Source organism: Prionailurus bengalensis, chromosome D3, assembly GCF_016509475.1.
Source record: "Prionailurus bengalensis isolate Pbe53 chromosome D3, Fcat_Pben_1.1_paternal_pri, whole genome shotgun sequence".
Taxonomy (NCBI): Eukaryota; Metazoa; Chordata; class Mammalia; order Carnivora; family Felidae; genus Prionailurus; species Prionailurus bengalensis.
The window spans coordinates 89,862,364-89,882,561 of record NC_057356.1 but is presented as its reverse complement, the minus strand read 5'-3'; the positions used below and the strand labels follow the sequence as shown (position 1 = coordinate 89,882,561).

At 37.2% G+C, this 20,198-nt stretch overlaps 1 protein-coding gene across 1 annotated transcript in view; it reads right to left on the bottom strand.

The window, feature by feature from the left end:
- Window positions 1–265: 265 nt before the first annotated feature.
- CD3H18orf63 (chromosome D3 C18orf63 homolog) overlaps window positions 266–20,198 on the bottom strand; it is a 29,089-nt gene continuing 9,156 nt past the window's right edge. Inside the window, exons 7-13 of the mRNA XM_043559089.1 lie at window positions 14,976–15,085; window positions 14,059–14,155; window positions 13,843–13,946; window positions 12,483–12,654; window positions 2,339–3,361; window positions 2,062–2,151; window positions 266–732 (exon numbers count right to left, since the gene is read on the bottom strand). Of these exons, the coding sequence (XP_043415024.1) occupies window positions 2,095–2,151; window positions 2,339–3,361; window positions 12,483–12,654; window positions 13,843–13,946; window positions 14,059–14,155; window positions 14,976–15,085 (1,563 nt within the window). The 3' untranslated portion in view covers window positions 266–732; window positions 2,062–2,094. The remainder of the gene's footprint in view (window positions 733–2,061; window positions 2,152–2,338; window positions 3,362–12,482; window positions 12,655–13,842; window positions 13,947–14,058; window positions 14,156–14,975; window positions 15,086–20,198) is intronic.

Below are 20,198 nucleotides of genomic sequence, written 5' to 3'. Positions count from 1 at the left end.
CTCTCCCTTGCTCTCTCTCTCTCAAAATAAATAAATAAACATAAAAAATAATTCAGTAAGAAAAGTGAATCTGTGAGAAATAGGTGAAATATAGTGGCAAAATATTAATAATCATTGAAGCTGGGTGATAACTACTTTTTACACTATTTTTTAAAACTTATTTATTTGTTTATTTATTTAGAGAGCACGTGAGTGGGAGAGAAGGACAGAGTGAGCGAGAGACAGTCTTAAGCAGGCTCCCCACTCAGTGCAAAGCCCAACGCAGGGTTTTGATCCCACGACCCTAGGATCATGACCTGAGCCAAAATCAAGAGTCGGACACTCAACTGACCCAGTCACCCAGGTGCCCCAGAGGCTCTTTACACTATTACCTATATTTTGTATAGCTTGAAATCTTCAATGATAAAAATAATAAATTCAAAGAAATTTCAACAAAAATGGTTAAGGGCAAAATAAAGACATTTTCAACTAACAAAAACATTTCTATACTTGTCTATCTTTTACAAAACAGTTTATACAATATTGTAACCACAGTGAAAAGTTGGAAACAACTTAAATGTCAATCAGTAGGGACAGTTAATGTAGTAACACCCCCATGCTACAGAATGAAGCCTATGTGCCCATGAGAATAATGAGTGTCAGGTGATAAAGGAGGTTCCACAGCAGTGCACAGAACCTGATTTCATGTTCATAGGAGTGTGTGAATGTCCATCCACATTCAGAGGGTTATGTCTGCAAAGAGGAATTACAGATTATTTTTTAATTTTTCTCTTGAAACTGTTTTGTATTATTCAAATTTTTACAAGGTATACATTAACTTTATATTGGGCAGAAATTATTTTCTATAACGATATCCTGTAGTTTTTCTCATTATGCTATTATTTCTAGGTCATGGAATGATTTTTTTTAACTTAAAAACTATCTTAGGTCTTGGGGCGCCTAGGTAGCTCAGTCGGTTAGGCATCCAACTTTGGCTCAGGTCATGATCTCACGGTTTGTGAGTTCGAGCCCCGCGTCGGGCTCTGTGCTGACAGCTCAGAGCCTGGAGCCTGCTTTGGATTCTGTGTCTCCCTCTCTCTCTGCTCCTTGCCCCCTCATGCTCTCTCTCTCTTTCAAAAATAAGTAAACATTAAAAAAAGTTTTAAAAATTATGTTAGTTCTTAAGTAATTCAAAGTGGGGAAGTTCTATACTTGTAAAAAGTTATGAAATCTGGAATAGATTTATTTTTAAAATGAAAATGAAAACATTTAAGGCATTTTAACAAACACACTCTTTTTCCTCAACCACCTACTGAGTGTATTAAAATGTAAGATGTCAAAAACTACATGAACTACATGATTTTTTTAAAAAAGAACATAATTATGTACCTTTCAGTTAATTGAAATCAGGCTGAAATTCTATTAATTACAGAAAGAAACAGCATATATAGAAGAAGAAAATGTTTTCTATTTTGTTCATAAGGAATTTGAATTGAAAATATTCCAACAGTTCTGTGCAAAAAAAGTATTTGTGGATATTTTAGTAATACATTTGTTCTTAGAATAAAACAGATGGCAGAATGGAATAAAATGTAATTTCCAGATGCATGGTTTTCTGAATTCGGTGACTTGGACTCAGCACTATCAGTTAAATCTCAAGTTTGTCTTTAGCCAGTGCTGCAATTTTGTGGAGTACATTTTAATGACTAACATTATCTTGGGTAAAAGTCCCAAAGGTACATGTTCCAGTGGTTGTGGAATCTTGGATCTTTGGGCCATCTGCTACTGCTATGACCTCTTAGTCTGCAAAGACCATGGAGCAGAGTGGGAGGCAGCCACAGTGGGACCTCTATCCACCTCATCCCTCTGTGGGGTCATTTACGATTTGCAACAGACCCTGTGTATGGCCCTTATTAACGGACTGCACTGTTCCCAACATTTCCTATTTCCTTGTTGATTATAAAGCTTCAAAGAATTTAAAAGTAGCTCCTTCTTACCAAGAGGTTGAGGATTCCCTAAACGTGGCAATTCCACTTCAGATAATGTAATGAAAAATAAAGGAAAATAGGTCACTTAAGTTACCGGGTAGTCATGTCCTTCCTTCACATCCATGTTCTAAGTTTTAGGAATGATGAGAGATTTCTGAACTTTTGATTTGTCCACATCATGTATCTGTAATCAGATTGAAGAATCACACTTGATGAAAATGAACTGTATATACTTGCAGTTGTGTTAGAGCAGATATTCTATTTCTCATTATGTTTCTAGATGATCTTGGGCAAATCACTTAAATCTTTATTTAGGGATTTTAGGGGCCCACCATATGGCAAATAACCCAGATTAAAAAAATTTTTTTTACCTTGCTCCTAGGAAAACTGGACTGTCCATAATGGATAGTATTGGAATGAGGTCTCTTTGAAGCTTTTGAAGATTCTTGACACAATCTTCTTTTAGATCTCTGGGATGTTTTGCTTATCATCAATTTGTGGTCGCTTACATCAGCTTTTATAGTCTGATTTATTGATTGTGGCTGCAGTAGTTGGGGATCTTGTGTTTCTGTGTCTGATTCAAAAATGTATGGTTTTTTCATTTTTAGTGATTCGCGGCCTTTCCCCAAAATTTGTGTTATATATTTCCTTGTTAAATTTTCTTTTCTATTCACTTGGAAGTCAACCGCACTTTTTATTACACCTAAGCTGTTATTTGATATATGAGATACTGAACTATTAGAGAGGTGTTTACTTTCATTTAAACTCACAGTTGGTGATTCTCCATTAGAAGGGGGATATTTTGTCATATTTTCACAGGACTCAGTATTTTTTCCTTGCAGAAGTCTGGAAATCTTCTGTTTTAAATTTCTAGCATTCATCTGAATGTTATGATTAGATCTTTTTTTAATAGCTGGATCTAAATTCAGCTTGTCATTTTGGATCACACTAGTTTTAAGTGAAAAGAATTTAGATTCTGTAACAACATGCTGTTCCCTTTTCAGGTTGCCAGGTTCTAAGATCTTTTTATTCATCTGCAAGGATCGATTTTTGAAAACTGGTATGAATGTAGGGGCAGTATTATTCTGGGAGCTTAAGTCTGTGCCTTGAACTTGAAGGTTTCCTGTGTTGGGCTTTGGTGCTTCCAAATGTACTTGTGGTGCCTTGTCAGACAGGGATTTCTTTCCGCTCTGAACAGACTGGTGCTGGAGATGCAGTGCTGAGGACACCCAGGTTTTCTTCAGCTGGCTTCCTGGAATCTCCATCCTGTGGTTCATGGCTCCTGAACCTGGTACAAGACACTGAGCCAGGACAGGTCTGGTGGAAGGGGCCCGAGTCAGAGAGGACCTAAACACTTGTTTCGTGGTCAGATTAGGCGCCTTGACTTTGTTTTCCTAAAAGGATAGAGATTGGGAAAAATTTAAAATGTAAAAATGTTAACGGAAAAGAAATAATATATAAAATATCATCAAAATAAGAATACCGAATAACACTACAATATATAAAATAGAAAAGAAAAACAAAAAAACAAATGAGCCTTCTTGAGGAAACACTTACACTTCTTACGGTCTGCATCCTTTTTTACATGCCAACCTTTCAAGATATTTTAAGATGAAAATAGGCTCTACATTCTATACAAATTGACTATGAAAACTACAATTAGCTGCCCATTGCCCTCCAAGTATGTCCACGCTGTTCTCACTCAGAATGTCTTTCTTTCTCGTGTACACTTTTTTCCTTTTCAACTTCCCATGTTTCTACTATCAGTATTAGGCGCACACACACACACACACACACACACACACACACCCACCAGTAAAAGGTGGTGTTCGTAACTGTCAGCGTGCATGTTCCATCACCCTTTGAGGGTAGGAACCATTATTTATTTATTCTTATATACTTTACATTCTTTTATAAAAAAGTTTTTTTAATGAATCAGAGACAGAGCATGAGCGGAGGAGGTGCAGAGTGAGAGAGGGAGACACAGAATCCAAAGCAGGCCCCAGGCTCTGAGCTGTGAGCACGGAGCCCGACTAGGGACTCAAACTCACGAGCTGTGAGATCACGACCTGAGTGAAGTTGGAGCTTAACCGACTAAGCCATGCAGGTGCCCCTATACTTCACATTCTTAAACCCTTCACACAGTTACTACAAAATACTTGTTCCAAGAAATTAAATGAATGGAAGAGGTGGCTGCATCTATACCAGGCCTTTAGTAGGATTTTGACTGTAGGGCAGTGGCTGTCTGTGTCTTGATCATTTGTATTTTCATTGTCTAAAAAGTGCTGGTACCTGGTAGCAATTCAACAAGGATCTGTCAAACTGACTTGTCAGATACCCCAAAGAGAGCCAAGTATTTATAGTCTTTTAAAAGAAATTATGGGGGCGCCTGGGTGGCTCAGTCAGTTAAACGTCCGACTTCGGCTCAGGTCATGATCTCATGGTCCATGAGTTCGAGCCCCGCGTCAGGCTCTGTGCGGACAGCTCAGAGCCTGGAGCCTGCTTCAGATTCTGTGTCTCCCTCCCTCCCCCGTTCATGGTCTGTCTCTGTCTCAAAAATAAACATTAAAAAAAATTTTAAAGAAATTATGGTAATATAGATAAAACATAAAGTTTACCATTTTAACCATTTTTAAGTATACAATTCAGTGGCCCTGAGTGCATTCTTCATTGAACTTAAGTTGTGTAACCATCACCACTATCTGTTTCCACAACTTTTTCTTCATTCCAAACAGAAACTGTGTGGTCTTCGGCAGCAATTCCTGTTCTCTCTCCTTGCAGCTCCTAGGAACCTCTATTCTCTCTCTATGTCTATGAATTGGCCCACTCCAGGTATCCTGTATAAGTGGAATCATACAATATTTGATGACTTTTTTATGTCTGGCTTATTTCACTCTGCATGTTTTCAAGGTTCATCCGTGTTGTAGCAGGTGTCAGAATTTCCTTTCTTTCTATGGCTGAATGATATTCCACTGCATGGAAATCCCACATTTTGTTTATCTAGCCACCTGTTAATGGGAAGTGTTCACAGTCTTTTATTTTTTTAAACATTTTACTTTATTTTTTGAGAAACAGAGAGCACAAGCAGAGGAGGGGCAGAGAGAGAGGGAAACACAGAATCCAAAGCAGGCTCCAGGCTCTGAGCTATCAGCACAGAGCCTGGCATAGGGCTCGAACCCATGAATGTAAAATAATGACCTGAGCCAAAGTTGGAAGCTCAACCAACTGAGCCACCCAGGTGCCCCTATAGTCTTTTAAAATATGTATCTATCGAGTCCTAGTGTCTGTAAAAAAGTGACGTGTGACAATAATCTGAAACATGGAATGGCAGTTCTTTTCTCACTCTCTGGCATCAAAAACCCATAAAGTCACAACTTAAAATAAAATTTTAAAAACTGCTAGAAATAATGTGCAAACCCAGTGCAACTGACTTACCTCTCTCCACTACTGGAGATAAGCATTGGAAATAGGCAAAGAAAACGTAAGACAGCAATCCATTTATTGATTAGGCAGAATAAATCACACTAAACCTTAGTGGCTCAAAACAATACTTGTCTTCTCTCTCATGATTCTGGGAGCTGACTTGGCTTAGTTTGGAGTCTCTCACGGAGCTGCAGTGAGATGACCCTAGGGCTGGCGTCACTTCTTCACTTGCGTGTGATGGTGGGTCCTGGCTGTAAACTGGATTAACTTCAAGCAGCCCCTCATTTTGCCTGAGATCCCAGAGCAAGTGTCCTGAGAGAGACAGTTTCTACCTGACCTAGCCTTGGAAGCCACACAGCATCACCTCTGCCACAGTCCTGCCCAGACCCAGGAGGAGGGAACATAGACTCCACCCTGCAATAGCCTGAGTGTTGTCATTGGTCATAAGGGCGTGTGAATGGACAATCTCATGGCCATGTCAAAAAGCATTCTGTCTCTGGCCAGAACCTATGTCATCCCTTACCGACTTCAAGCCTCCAATGTCACAGTACCAAAGGACTGGTGCACTTTGCAATGAAGTTGCACAAAAATCCGATGCAGGCTTTAGAGAGGCTTAAAGAGGAGATATGGTGGGAGATGAAGGAACCATGGCCCAATCATGTCTCCACACCAACAAGGTGCCACAGGATATCCCCCAAGGGGCTGAGTTGCCATACAGGCCTCACAGAGATGGAAATTCCAAGTGTAAATATGGTTCTTGCTTCACTTCCACCTTTCTCATCACATGTTACCCTAAGCCAGAACTACGTAGAGACAGGAATTCAGAAACATAGACTTCTAGCATACTTAAGTTGACATAACACAAAGTCTACATGGAGAACAATATTCATTCTCCTACCCTGGTTATTCTTGGGAGAAGTGGGAAGACTCTAAGAAAAATTTGGGGTGAGGTTTGAGTTGATGCTAAAAACAGATGAGGAGGGCTCACTTCTTGTTTGTCTGTGTATTTCTCAAGTTGGAGGCTTATCCATGTCAGTAGGGCAAGAATACACTTTACTTCCCCATAATTTTCAGAGGGCACCAAAGACCCAGACAGGTTTCATGACCCTGAGTGAAGGGATACAGAGGCTGACCAAGGAATAAGAGCTGGCTTATAACCCCTGCAGATTGCTACCTTGAATGAAAAAGCATGCATCACAAAGGGGTTTGTAGTAGTTTGATAGCAATGCTGTTCCTATGGATGGGGATGCCACTACCATGACTGAGTGGCTTAAGCAACAGAAATGTATGGACTCAAAGTTAAGGAGGCTAGAAGTCTGAAATCAAGGTGTTGTTAGGATTGGGGCCATGAAGAAAGTATCTGTTCCAAGCCTCTCCTCTTGACTTGTAGATGGTCATCTTCATGTTCACATGGAGGTCTCCCTGTACATGTGCCTGTCTCCAAATTTCTCTTTTATATAACATTACCAGTCATATTGGATTAGAGGCCCATTCTATTCCAATATGACCTGATCTTAACTAATTATATCTGCAGTGATGCTATTTTGAACAAGATAAAATCCTGAGATACTGGGGTTAGGACTTCAACACATGAATATGGGGCAAGGAGGACACAATTCAACCCATAACAGGGTGTGATGTGTCCTTCTGAAGGCCCTCTGTACAAGGGAGCTAGGAGAAAAACCTGCACACTATCTTCGTCAAGATACTTCATGAGCAGAGACCACAAACATCAGACCAATCTAGGTCAAGAAGTGAATGCCTCCCTCACCCCTGCATTACCCAGCTGTGACTGTGGGATGGGTATGGTGGACTGAAGTTCATCATCCATCCTATCCTCTGTCTAGTGTTCCTTCCTAAACCAGTGCCTGGAAATCTAAAATGGACATTTTCTCCTTTGCAGCTAGGGTTCAGAATACAATTTAGGATCAACTAATCAGACACAATCATACATTACTTGGAAGGAAGAAGTGAGATAAAACCACACTTCTGCAGTTTCTGCTGGAAAGTTCAATTATGAATGCCTTTGCTATTTTAGTTGCAGAGTTAGCAGAAGTTAAGTATCCACGCATCATTTTTGTAGGTGTCCAGAAACAGAGCTTGGGGCATCATTCTCATGGACCATATTAAGCAAATACACCAAATGTCCTCAGCCTACACAGCCTTTTCTTGTATAGATACTACCATGAGGAAAATAAGAATTCTTAAATTTCAATGAAATTCTGCCTCAAAGAGAGCTTTTATCAGAAGTGACTGGATCATCTTAAAATGTTTCAATATGTATATATCTCTATTTGATGAAAAAAGGGTTGAAGAACTAAGCCATTTTTTGACCCTTGGGTTTCATAAACTATAGTAACTTTTAAACAACATACCTACTACTTGAGATTCCAAAAGAAAAACTTGTTCTAAGCAGATTCATATGAGAATAGATTACTTGTATTCTGACATAAAACTTACATAGAATATGTGTCTGAAATATGCTTATATTCACACCCTGTTTTGTTTTCACCTGTGTTAGGAACATACATCTGATGAAAATAACTTCCAAGGACTTGTTTTGCCCCCTAGCTTGTCAATGTATTATTTCCTCATTCTTTCAACTTCTAAAATAAATAGCCCAAAGGGTGAAACCTCTAGGTTTATATTCAAAATTTATAAAAAGACTACAAAAAAAGTACTATGTAAATAGCAGATGAGATCATAAATAATTCATAGAACTTAAAATACTTAAATGGTCAAAAACCAAAGCTTTAGGAGGTCATAGCTTAAAAAAAATCATATGCTTTACTACATTATTATCATTATTCTGCCAGGTATCACTGGCAAATGTGGCTAAGTTGACTTTTAACTTCTAGAACTCTACATACAATTTACATAACTTGACGTATTAACATAAAGTGTAGAGGAAAACCAAAAGCCTTAACCTATATTATTTAGATATGAATAGATATCATTTAATGGAGTCCTAGATTTAAGGTCATGATTAAATGAAACTTGAGGACTGACCGAAATGACTGATCAAATGTGTTTTATTAAAATCTGTTTCTGTGTAATACACCACCTGAGTGTTTCTTGATTAAAGTTGAACCATATGAGTGAAGTCATATGATACTTGTCTTTCTCTGACTGACTAATTTTGCTTTAAGAGACAAAACAGATGAACATAAGGGAAGGGAAACAAAAGTAATATAAAAACAGGGAGGGGGACAAAACATAAGAGACTCTTAAATATGGAGAACAGAGGGGTTGTGGGAGTGGGGATGGGCTTAAATGGGAAGGGGCATTAAGGAATCTATTCCTGAAATCATTGTTGTACTATAGGTTAACTAATTTGGATGTAAGTTAAAAAAAATTAAAAAAAAAAAAAGTTGAACCAGAATTCAGTTAAGCTTAGATCTAACCACAGGCTTGTAGGAAATATGAGGTTTAGAAGAATATGTTAACTTCAAATGACATGACCTAAGAAAGCAACAGTCAGTTCCAGAATATGGTACATTCTCCAGGGCAAATTGTCCAGTTCTTCCAGCAAATAACTGACATAAATAAAAGGAAAGTGGGGAAGGGGGCTGGAATATTATAGAATAAAAGAGACTTAAGAGATAACAACCAAATGAAATTACGTGGACCTTGATTGGATTATGATTTAAACAAAACCTCTAAAATTAATCTTCAAGATTAATAGGGAATTGTAATATGGGCTGATACTACATGATGCTAAAGAATTATTGGATAATTTTTTAAAAGCTCCTGTCAGATAGAAATGCATACTAAAGTCTTCACAGATGAAACAACATCACATGTTGGGTTTCTTTTTTTTTTTTTTTAAGTTGATTTATTTATTTATTTTGAGAGATAGAAAGAGAGAGAGAGAGAGAGAGAGAGAGAGAGAGAGAGAGAGAGAGAAAGTGTGAGTTGGGGAGGGGGAGAGAGTCCCAAGTAGTCTCCACCCCGTCAGCATGGAGCCTGATGCAGAGCTTGAACCCACAAACTGTGAGATCATGACGTGAGCTGAAGTTGGATGCTGAACTGACTGAGTCATCCAGAAGTCCCACATCTTGGGTTTCTTTTAAAATAATACTTCAGTTTACTCCCCACCCAAAAATATATCAAAGAAGAGCTAGATGCTAGACATATGAGAGTTTGTTATAGTAATTTCTTTTACCTACCTTTGAGAATTCCAATCAGTTTATTAAAAAAATCTAGTCTGGTAAAGCACTCCTGTTAATTTAATGTTTTAAAAAGTCAGCTGAGTTTTATCAAATAGTCTGATCAATTTATTTTTTACTTCAAAAAAATTTTTTAGGGGTGCCTGGGTGGCTCAGTCGGTTGAGTGTCCGACTTCGGCTCAGGTCATCATCTCACAGTTCGTGGGTTCGAGCTCCATGTCAGGCTCTGTGCTGACAGCTCGGAGCCTGAAGCCTGCTTCCGATTCTGTGTCTCCCTGTCTCTCTACCCCTCCCCCACTCATGCTCACTCTCTCTCTCTCTCTCTCTCGAAAATAAACATTAAAAAAAATTAAAAAAAAATTTAATGTTTATTCATTTTTGAGAGACAGAGACACAAAGTTGTGGATGTGGGGAGGGGCAGGGAGAGAGGGAGACACAGAATCAAAAGCAGGCTCCAGGCTCTGAGCTGTCAGCAGAGTCCAAGGCAGGGCCTAAACCTATAAACTGTGAGATCATGACCTAAGCCAAAGTCGGACACTTAACCGACATGGGGACTGAGCCACCTAGGTACGGCTATTTTCTACTTTTTAAACTTCCGCATTTTAGACTACCTGAATCTTAGAGCTAACATGTGGTGTAGCAATAACAGGAACTAACATTTACTGAGAGCTCACTGAGTACAAGGAACAGTTCTAAGTATTATCTGATCCTAAAGCAAAAAACAAAATACCACAAAGCACTGTGAAGGACATGGTGACATGTTGCTCAGATCCCCTCCACAGAAGGGCTGCTGCCCCCACTCCTGGGAGTTGGCCCCTGCATGGGCCAACCTACCTCATCTTAGGACATGCCTATATCCCCGTGTGGTGCAAATCCAATGGCAGATGGAGGAGGGGGCACAAAGGTCTGGCTATTTGGATGATAAAAAACCACCATGATGAGCTGTTTTAGCCTTAGAGCTCCTCAGAAGATTGGCCAAGGCTACCTGCTACCTGCTTTGCTTTTGACTTCTCCCTTGACCCCATGTTCTTCCATCCTCACTTTCTGCAAGTGTTCCAGGTTCAGCCCCAGTAAACATCACATGCACTAGACTCCAGAGTCAGCTTCCTAGAGAGCCCAATTTGCAACAAATGTTATTATCACCACCACTACCATGCCTTGTTTTACAAGGCAACTGAGGCACAAGGAGATCAAATAACTTGCCTAAGCTTATGCACCTAGTAAGGGTTCCTAGAGCCAGAGCTCTTAACCACAGATGTAAACTTTTCCCGGTTTTGTGACTAAGAATCTGCCTCTGGGGTTTCAGTTCTAATTCTGCAATGTATTTAACTGTGTGGCTTTGGTTAAATTACTTGGATGCTCTGAGCTTCAGGTTCTTCTGTAAAACTTGGAAAACAATTCTTTATTCCAAGACTGTGTTTTTATGATTAAGATGAAATAATACACATAAAAGCAGCTGGCACACAGAAGGCACTCAATAAAACTGAGAATGATAAATTCTTACTGTCAAGAGGAATATAAAGACCAGGGTTTCCAATTAAGTGTTGTTTTACATTGAAAAAGCAAATTTGAACAAGTATACTGTCCAGATTCACTATTTCCAAAACAGACATGGACTGGAAATAATTAAGTATTCAATAAATATATCCAATAAAAACGCATTATGTAATGACGTGTTTTCTTCTTAATTCCACAGATACGGACTTGGCCAGCAACTAAACTTCTAAAAATGTTATGTCTGGGCAAAACTTAAGATTCATTATCATAAGGATGTCAATTGGAATTTGTTCACTCACATTCTTTTCTTCGAAAATGGCCTTGTCTATTGGCCCTGATATCTAAATGGGCTGCCATGGTTTTACACCATTTACATGAGGTGTCCCTGACTCAAGGATACCAAATCCCCATGCTCACCAGGGACAGAAAGTGCAGCCTGGTCTGAAAAGATAAATGGGGACTATCAGATACTAGCGCTGGCAAATTTTAGTTGAGGATTATAAGAGAATGACAATAGAAACAAAAACTGAAAAAATGCCATGAGCCACAGCAAGTCAATGCCATGTGAAACCTGAAATCATTGGAGCAGTGGAAACTACAATAAACAGAGGACACAGTGAACCAAGAAAAGAGATTAAGCAGACAATACAAATATTCATATAATTCATATTACAATTCAGACTACTCAAATTGTTCAAACTTTCTTCTTTCCCTTTTATGAAAACACAATTATCATCTGTAAGAAAGATCATTGTTGAAATTTTTTTAATTAAGTTTCCTTATATTTGTTTCTCAAAAACTTCCCTTTCAATTTTGTTATCTGTTGACAAAGAAATCATATTCTGGTGAGTGTAAAGATAGCCCAGAATACTTTCTTCATCAGTATTACTTAATCGCTGGTACTTCTTCACAAGATTTCACTTCCCGTATCCTCTTACAATGAAAACGTTATTGAATTAATTCAATTTCTGTAAACAGAATTATACAAAGGCTTTTTTCATCAACCAGACTCAAATGAAGTGGCAATTCAAAGTAAACTTGGATTTGTATGAGGTGAATGTTTCCAAACTATACTATAAGATCATTTATTTATTGAAAAAAAAACTTTTAATGAACATCTATTTTGTACCAGGTACTTGGTATAAGAAAATGAATATGATATTTGTCCTCCAGGAGTTCATGCTAAATTAGAATAGATCAGTAAGCAACTATTACTATATTGCTATGTTAAATACAGTAATAACAATAAATGTCAGTGACAAATGATCAAGTACAATCACATCAAATAGCATTAGGGAAACACTGACCTGAGAGAAAAGAATTCTAGCACAATGGGCTAGGTAGTCCCTCACAGAGAGCAAGAGATCCAAGTAAGACAGGTGCATACTAAGTCCTGGAAAACTCAGTAGGATATGAAATCTCTTACCTGTACATGAGGCTTCATTAGTTCTTGTGTGTAGTAGCATGGTTTCGTTGTCATCTTTATGGGAAAGCCACATATATGAGGCAGTTTAGATTTTAAATCTGAAAGGAAACTTTGCAACACACCTTCCAAATCTACTCTTGGAAAGAACTGTAGAGGCTGACTTCTGATGCAGCTGAGAGGGTATCTGAACAATGTTAACGAATAATAGAACAGTTTTTGTGCTTAAGAGAGAGCAATTTCTATGGAATTAAAAGGTAATTACAATAGTAACTGTTAAAAGGCACACATAACTAAATCCTATTTTATACATTTCTTATTTCATATTTTCCAAAGCTAAAAGTATGTTTTATCACAGGGATCTTGATTCCTTCTATTTTAACACTCCAGACTGCTCACTGTGTCCTTATTACAGAGCTGGCAGACTAAGATATTCCAAAAATGATTTATAACAAAGACACTATGACCTTTATAGATTACAAAAATAAGTATTTATAATAAACAATAAACAGGTTGCATCTCCAAATGCCGTAAAAATTCGGTACAGAGAAACAACACATACAGATTGTATTCAAGCTCCAAAAGCAGATCTTTGAGAAAAGTGGTTACTTTTCTAATGAAAAATATTCTGAGGACTTGGAACAATGTCTTTGCATCTAATGAAAGGGAGCAGTTTATCTCTGTCAGCCTCAATTTTACATTAAGATTTGGGTTAGGAAGTGTAGAATGCAGAAAGAGAACATTATGGCGCTTCCTTCTTCCAGTCTGAAACTCTAGCAGGTCGGAATACAGAGACAGGAATGTGACATCAGTATCAATTACAATTGAAGAGTTTCACCTGAACACATGTAATTATTATTAAATTTAAAATAATGTTAAGAAATACATTTTCTTAAATCATTCAGTTGCATTAAGTGCAAGTGAGATCCTCTAAATTTTGCTTGTGAGATGAAATAATCTTCCAAAAAGAAAAATCTCTGTTAAAAGACAAATTCTTTTAATTCCACCCTTTCAGTAATATCCAAAATGCCACTGGAGGGAGCCCCTGACTAAGGAGAATTCTAGGGTTATTTTCTAGGATTATTTACTGTCTACTAGCAATCATGTAAACATTTTTCTAGGCACTCTGAAGTTCCTTTTGTTGCCTAAAATGTTGCAATGGCGTTTAAGAGAAAAAATATCATTATCAAGCTCATCCTTAATTTAAAAAAACTAAGGAAAACAAGAAACACTCAAGCAGAAGAAAAAGAAGTTAGAGGGGAAAGCAGTTTCATTTAGATGCAGAGAAGATTGAAAAGGATGATGTACATCAGGGCCAGAAGCGAGACTGGATCATGAGGCTGGCAGGGGGCTTCTGTTATACGTGATGTGTAAAGGATATGTGAAGATCCTTTCTCCTATCATTTTGAAGTAGATGCTGCAGTATATTTTAACATTTCCACAATCTTCTGGAAGTTTATAGCCATACTGAAAATTAAAAACCAAGCTGAAATTCTCTCAAGAGAAAGCTAAACTTGGGTTAAATCATAAGAAGCAAAATCAAATAGCTTCTAACATAATATACGTTTCTATTCCTTACCAGGTCATCCCAGTGCATCTGGAAATCTTCATATGAATGAAAAGGACAGTCAGGGGGTATGGTGTGAAGAATACTTATTATTTGTCCCCTTTTCATACTATGAAAAATAAGAGTTGATAAAATATTCTTGGATATCATTTTATTTAACTATGTAACTTAATTTAGGAAGTATTCAAAAAGATTTAGCAACTCTCTTTACATAAGTAAAAACTAATCATTTGCTCCTAGTTCCTAACACACACTGTAGTAAATCTCAACAACCAGAATTGTTAGGAAAAAGTGAAATTGAATTGATACAAACAACATGCCAGTTATAAACACAAAATAATGACTAATAAAATGTTGCCACACAGAAGCATGCCTATAACTGTTAGACATTAGGGAAAAGTCTATTAAGAGTTGAATGAATCAGAGTCAAACCCGTGTTCCCTATCTACCTCTTCCCTGCTTTGATGATTAAATTATCATGCATATTCTCTTAGTTAATTAAAGTTCTTTTTCCTAAGCAGGTTAAAATTTCATCCCAATAGTCCTATTTATATAAATAATAAGCCATTTTCCCCTACAGATGGTACAATCTTAAAAAACAGCTCATGTCAAATGATAATGAACTGTTAATTATACGTAAAGTTTATAAGGTTTTACTGATATTATAATAGTTGTAATTTCATAATGAGCTATCTAGAAATTTTACTTTTGTAAAAATTATATTTAACAAAAATTTAAGTGTATAATAAAATTATTTTACTAATTTGATAAAGGAAATTGATGACTTCTGTAAGTATGACAACACTTTTCAAGTTACAAGTCAGTTTCAAAAATTCCTTTATACTTTCGTACACATTGATGTCGAAGCAAAATGAGAGAGAACCACTACACCTTGGACCCACCCCAGATGCTACAAATTGAAATCTCACCTTGGCAAAACGTAGCACCAGTTGCTTAAAATTGAATGTCCTTCAATGATGGCATTCTTGTTAGTATCAAAATCCTTTATAACACTCTGAGAAATATCAAATTCTCTTAGCTTTTAATAGAAATAAGATTTAATGTATTAGTCCTCAAAAGATTTTGTGAAACAAAAGGAACATTAAAAAACACATATCTCACACACATGTGCACACAGTCAATTACAAAGTCGTGTTAAAGGCTTGGTTACATTGGAGGTGCATGGCACCTCACATAATGCAATCAGTGTTTCAGTTCACCCTGCTTCTCTCTATACAACATATCACGTATTTTATGCTTTCTCTCACTTTCCAACCCCAATGCCTATCTTGTACTTATTTCAAGTGGTTTTCAATGTTTTGATGATGTTAGTTTATAGGAAGTTGAATTCTTTCTAAAGGAAGGTATTTACATTTTATCAGAATAGCATCTTTACTAATTTTTTCTTTACTTTAAAAAATTGTTTTAACTGGAGAATGAGTCAGAGAGTTGTTCCTCTATTTGGTCTTTGGGAGGGAGAGCCAATACTCAACTCTCCTTCTGTATCCTTTATCTCCTGGAATGCTTTTCCTCTGGTCCTCAGGTGCCCTATCTGCAGGGTATTTAAGGTTATAGTTTGCCAAGAATTCTTCATTTACATTTCCTCACCCTCTGGGACATTTTAATACAGTGAGTCAAAGATAAGGAGGGACTTCGTTGAAGTGAAGAATAAAGTATTAATGTCCTCCTAAGAGGACACTGTATTAGGGTCAGAGAGAATGGTTCATAATTTCATAATCCCTCATCCCCTTTTTAACATATCATCATACAGCTTTTGGGAAATAATGGCCTAACTTCATTCTCTACTGCTTTTCACTAAACTTCAACTAAACAGGCCAATTTTTTTGTTGTTGCCTAGACAGGTCATAACAATACACTTGCTGAAAGCATTGCCCTTACTCTGATTTATCTGAGTTCTACCAGTAAAAGCCTTATAGGCCTAGAGCTAGACCCATCTCCTCTATGTTCAGTGAGTGATCCTTCTCTGAATTCTGACAGCATTTATTAAGACTAATGGAAATGAGGGAACAGGGCAGAGCAGGAAAACATGAATGTAGGAACAGGAAGATAAGATGTGCTGGTTATGTTGTGAGGTAAGAGAGCAAAGACACTAAGAATGAATATTGTCCTGTGCACTGGAGATAAATCTTGCACTGTGACATACTGTGCTTAAGAGGTGAGTTGTCTAATCTGTGACAAAAGAAAGGATGGTCAGTACTGGGATGGCTACGAACATCAGGAAAGACTGACTACAGGTGAATAAGTAGATTATTTGAGGGAAAACAGAACCTAAAACTGAACCCAGAGAGGATAGATATGTCCAAATGTTCACAGTTTATGGGTTCTCATATACACCCACTTACATTAGCTTGAGTTTATATTCTTCTGCCTATCTCAACACTATTCAGAGACCCAAGAAAATGGCTGCAGAGATCTCCACGGTACCAGCACCTAAGGTCTATATTGGATTTTCTCAACACAGATCTTTCTGAAGACTGGAAAACTACCCAAGTGTTCACCATACACACCCCCCCAAAGACATTTACCCTCTTATATGTATTTACTTAACAAATATTTATAACATGTCCTTATGTGAACAGACCTTCACTAACAAGAAAGTACTCGGTAAATATCACTTCTGCCTTATAACACCAATCTAAAGAATTTGGACTTTATTTTCTCTAAGCAATGTTGAGATACTAGAGATATTTAGGTTGGGGCTGTCTGTTTTAGGAAGAGAACTCTGCCGACACTGTGAAGAATTAGAGAGTAAATAAGAGGAAAGCCTAGAAAAAAGGCCAATATGGAGACCAATTTTAATAGTTTGGGCAAACAAGAGGGCCTAAATTAGAGCAATGGAAATGGAGAGAGAGGAAGAGATTTCAGAGATCAAGGGAGGCTTTAATGGCTGACTGGATACAGGAAGCAAGAGCCAAGGATAACTCTGAAGTCTGTAGCTGGGTAACTTATTGGCTGTTGATGCCAGTAACCAAGAATAAGTACAAAGGAAGAACACAGTTGAGGCGAGGGAGGGTTACAAATAAATAATTCAGTGTTACACATAACCAAGACTGCACATCATGAGTACACTCCTGTGACAGTTTCTGAGAGGGCAAGCTGCAACTATACGAGAGTATTAGGGAGGTACCAGTGCACCAGCTCACCACTGAACTAGTTGAACCTGCTAAGGAAAAGACAGGCATGCTGAAAATGGAACCCTAGGAAATAGTAACACTTAAAGTGTGATAAGTACCACGAATGAATGGTACGAAATTCTGGATAAAGTAATTTCAGGGAAATCAAATTTCAGATGATTTCAAGAAGGAAAGCGTAGAAAACACTGTCTAAGTTCCAAAGGTTTCAAATATGAATTCCCTCAAACATCTCCTTTTTCTCTGAACTCTAAAGTCATGTAGTTCCTACGACACTTAGTTTGATACTATATTGTCAAACATGGTTATTTAATTGTTGTATTTTTTTTTCAATACATTTTAAGTATCCACTCCTGTCAGGCTCTATTGGACGTACAAATCTGAGTCAAGAAACCTAAGGCTAGGTGAAGGAAGTATGATGCAGTGTAGAAGAATGAACAGAGTCAAAGGAAAAACTGTAAATCCTGAATCTCTTTCTTACTACCTTTCATGACCCAGAGCAAGTTACTTGACCTCTGTCCCAATTCGCTTCCGTAAGGGGAATGAAAGTATAGAAAATAAACTAGAAAGGGGTGAGATGATGAACATCCTCCTCCTCACTTTTATTCCCCTCACCTGACCTATAACCAATACTAGATTTTGATAAAAGGAAAATTCAATGTAATTATCTTTTAGTCTACATGGCGAACAAAGACAAATAAGGCAAAACCAACACTCTCAAAGGGATTACAACTTAGTAGGAACACAGACATGTATGAAACCAATTTTTATAAAGGAATGTGAAAAATGCCATATCAAAAATTTAGGTACAGTGAGATTTAGAGGAGCTAATGGTCAATTATAATTTAGGGAATCAATAGAACAAGTGTGCGTTGAATACATAATGTTGAGTAGAAGACAGAAGTACATCTTCCCCATTTCTGGTGTTTGCTTCCATGTTGAGAAAGCTCTAACACATATTCCTGATATCTCCCTGCCCTTTCATTCATTCCTCCCTAGGGCAGATGGGGTGACTTACCTGGTTGATAAAATTGGGACAGTTCCTTCTTCCTCCTCTTGGGAGCTGGCCTGCTGGCAAAGAGTAGTGTACTGCATTCTGTCATATTGGGGTTGGTGCCTGATCTCCCAAGGGAGCTCTGGGTTTCCACTACTCTCATACGTAGGTGGGGAATCTACTTAATTCTAGGGTTCAGATAGGCTACATTCTTTAACAACTGTTTTTTTTTCAATAATAAACAGTGTGACCATATATGAATTAAATAAAATGGAGACCAAACTTGAAAATTCCTTAAGCAGACAAAACCAGTTAAGCCATGCAAGTAAAACCTAATTTAGCTCACTGTATAAGAAGCGAAATTTAATTTCAATTATTTCTTGTAAATACTCTAAAAATCATAAAACTTAAATTGTTTTCCAAAACAGAGTAAGATAATAACGTTTAACCAGTTACCTGTCATTTTGAAAACTCCATTACTATAACCAATCATTATAAAGATAAAATAGTTTCCACATGTTCATTATATAAGCTGTCCTGTCACAACACCCTTCTGGGCTTCATTCCACTGTTGGCTTGAAGACTCCTGGTTCACAAATTATTCTTTTATGTGCAATAAATGCAATAAATACAATAAATACAACTTTAACTGATCTGATTTTACTTTTAACAGACTCCAGTTCATACAGGTTAGGCCAGTATTCCATTAGGTTAGTGCCCCTTTCACTCTCAAAAGTATCCATTTTGGACCATAAATTATATTCTCATCCTAATAATAAAGGTGGTATTCTGATTTCTATATGTCTTATTCTTCTTTGTCAATCTCTAATTGATTCAAAACTCGGGTATATAAAACACAAGTATAATCTATAGAAAATTCAAAGGGCAGTAAAGCATGATATTAGTCCTTAAGAAGCTTATTATAAAGTAAATTGGCAATATGAAAAATGAGTATAATTATAATAAACACACAAATAAGTATGTGAGTATGCTGCATAATAGCATGAAGGTTTAAAAGAGGCTGGGAGGTCACCATGGCTCCAAGCTTTGGGACGTTTCCTCTCAGTACAAGATATTCATGTCATGCTGCCCATTCCATTTATTTTTATGCAGGTCAGTTTCCCTATTTGCTTACACAATTCTTAAGGGCCAGAAACTAGATCTTATTTACTTTTGACTTGCCTAGTGCCTCAATATAACAGGTAATCAAAAAATTAAAGAGAAATATGAATGGAGTAGCATTGGAGCTGGCTCTTAAAATATGAGTATGATCTATAACTAATCAGAGGGTCACTCTAAGCAAAGGAGGAGTCATCTGTCTCAACTTGGACACTACTGACACTTTGGGCTGGATAACTCTTTGTTAGGGTGGAGTTATAGTGATATCCCACGCACTATAGGATTTTTTAGCAGCATCCCTGACCTCAAACCACTAAACGCCAGTAGCAACATAACCCTCCCCCTATGTCATAATCAAATTTTTCTCCAGACATTACCAAATATCTCCTGGGGAGAAAAATCATTCATTTCCTTCTCTACCCCCCCTCTACCGAGAACCACTGAAACAGAAGAAAGAAAATAATATTTATTGAGCTACTATTAATCTGTAAGTGTCTATGTTGGGTGTTATGAGAATTAGTAAAAACAAAAGACATATCCTTCTACTAGGAAGGCAAAAACCATTATAAGAAAATAGATGCAAAAAAAATGCTACTAGAATGCTAATGAGGGGATATGATATTTAGTATGAACTGAAACAGTGCTTTAGTATTTGGAGGTGAAAACAGAGGCAAGTAGTGAATGCTGAGGCAAGGGAGGGTTGTCTTGAAAGTCATCTAAAGAGATTTTTTGAACAAGAAAATATGATTAAATCTGTGTTAAGCTGACAGTATGTTGTTTTCTTTGAGTAAAAGACTTAGAACAATATCAATATATTAAGCATATAATACTATGGATATTGATAATAAAAAGCTCTTATCACTCTTCTTATTAAAAACTAAAATCTA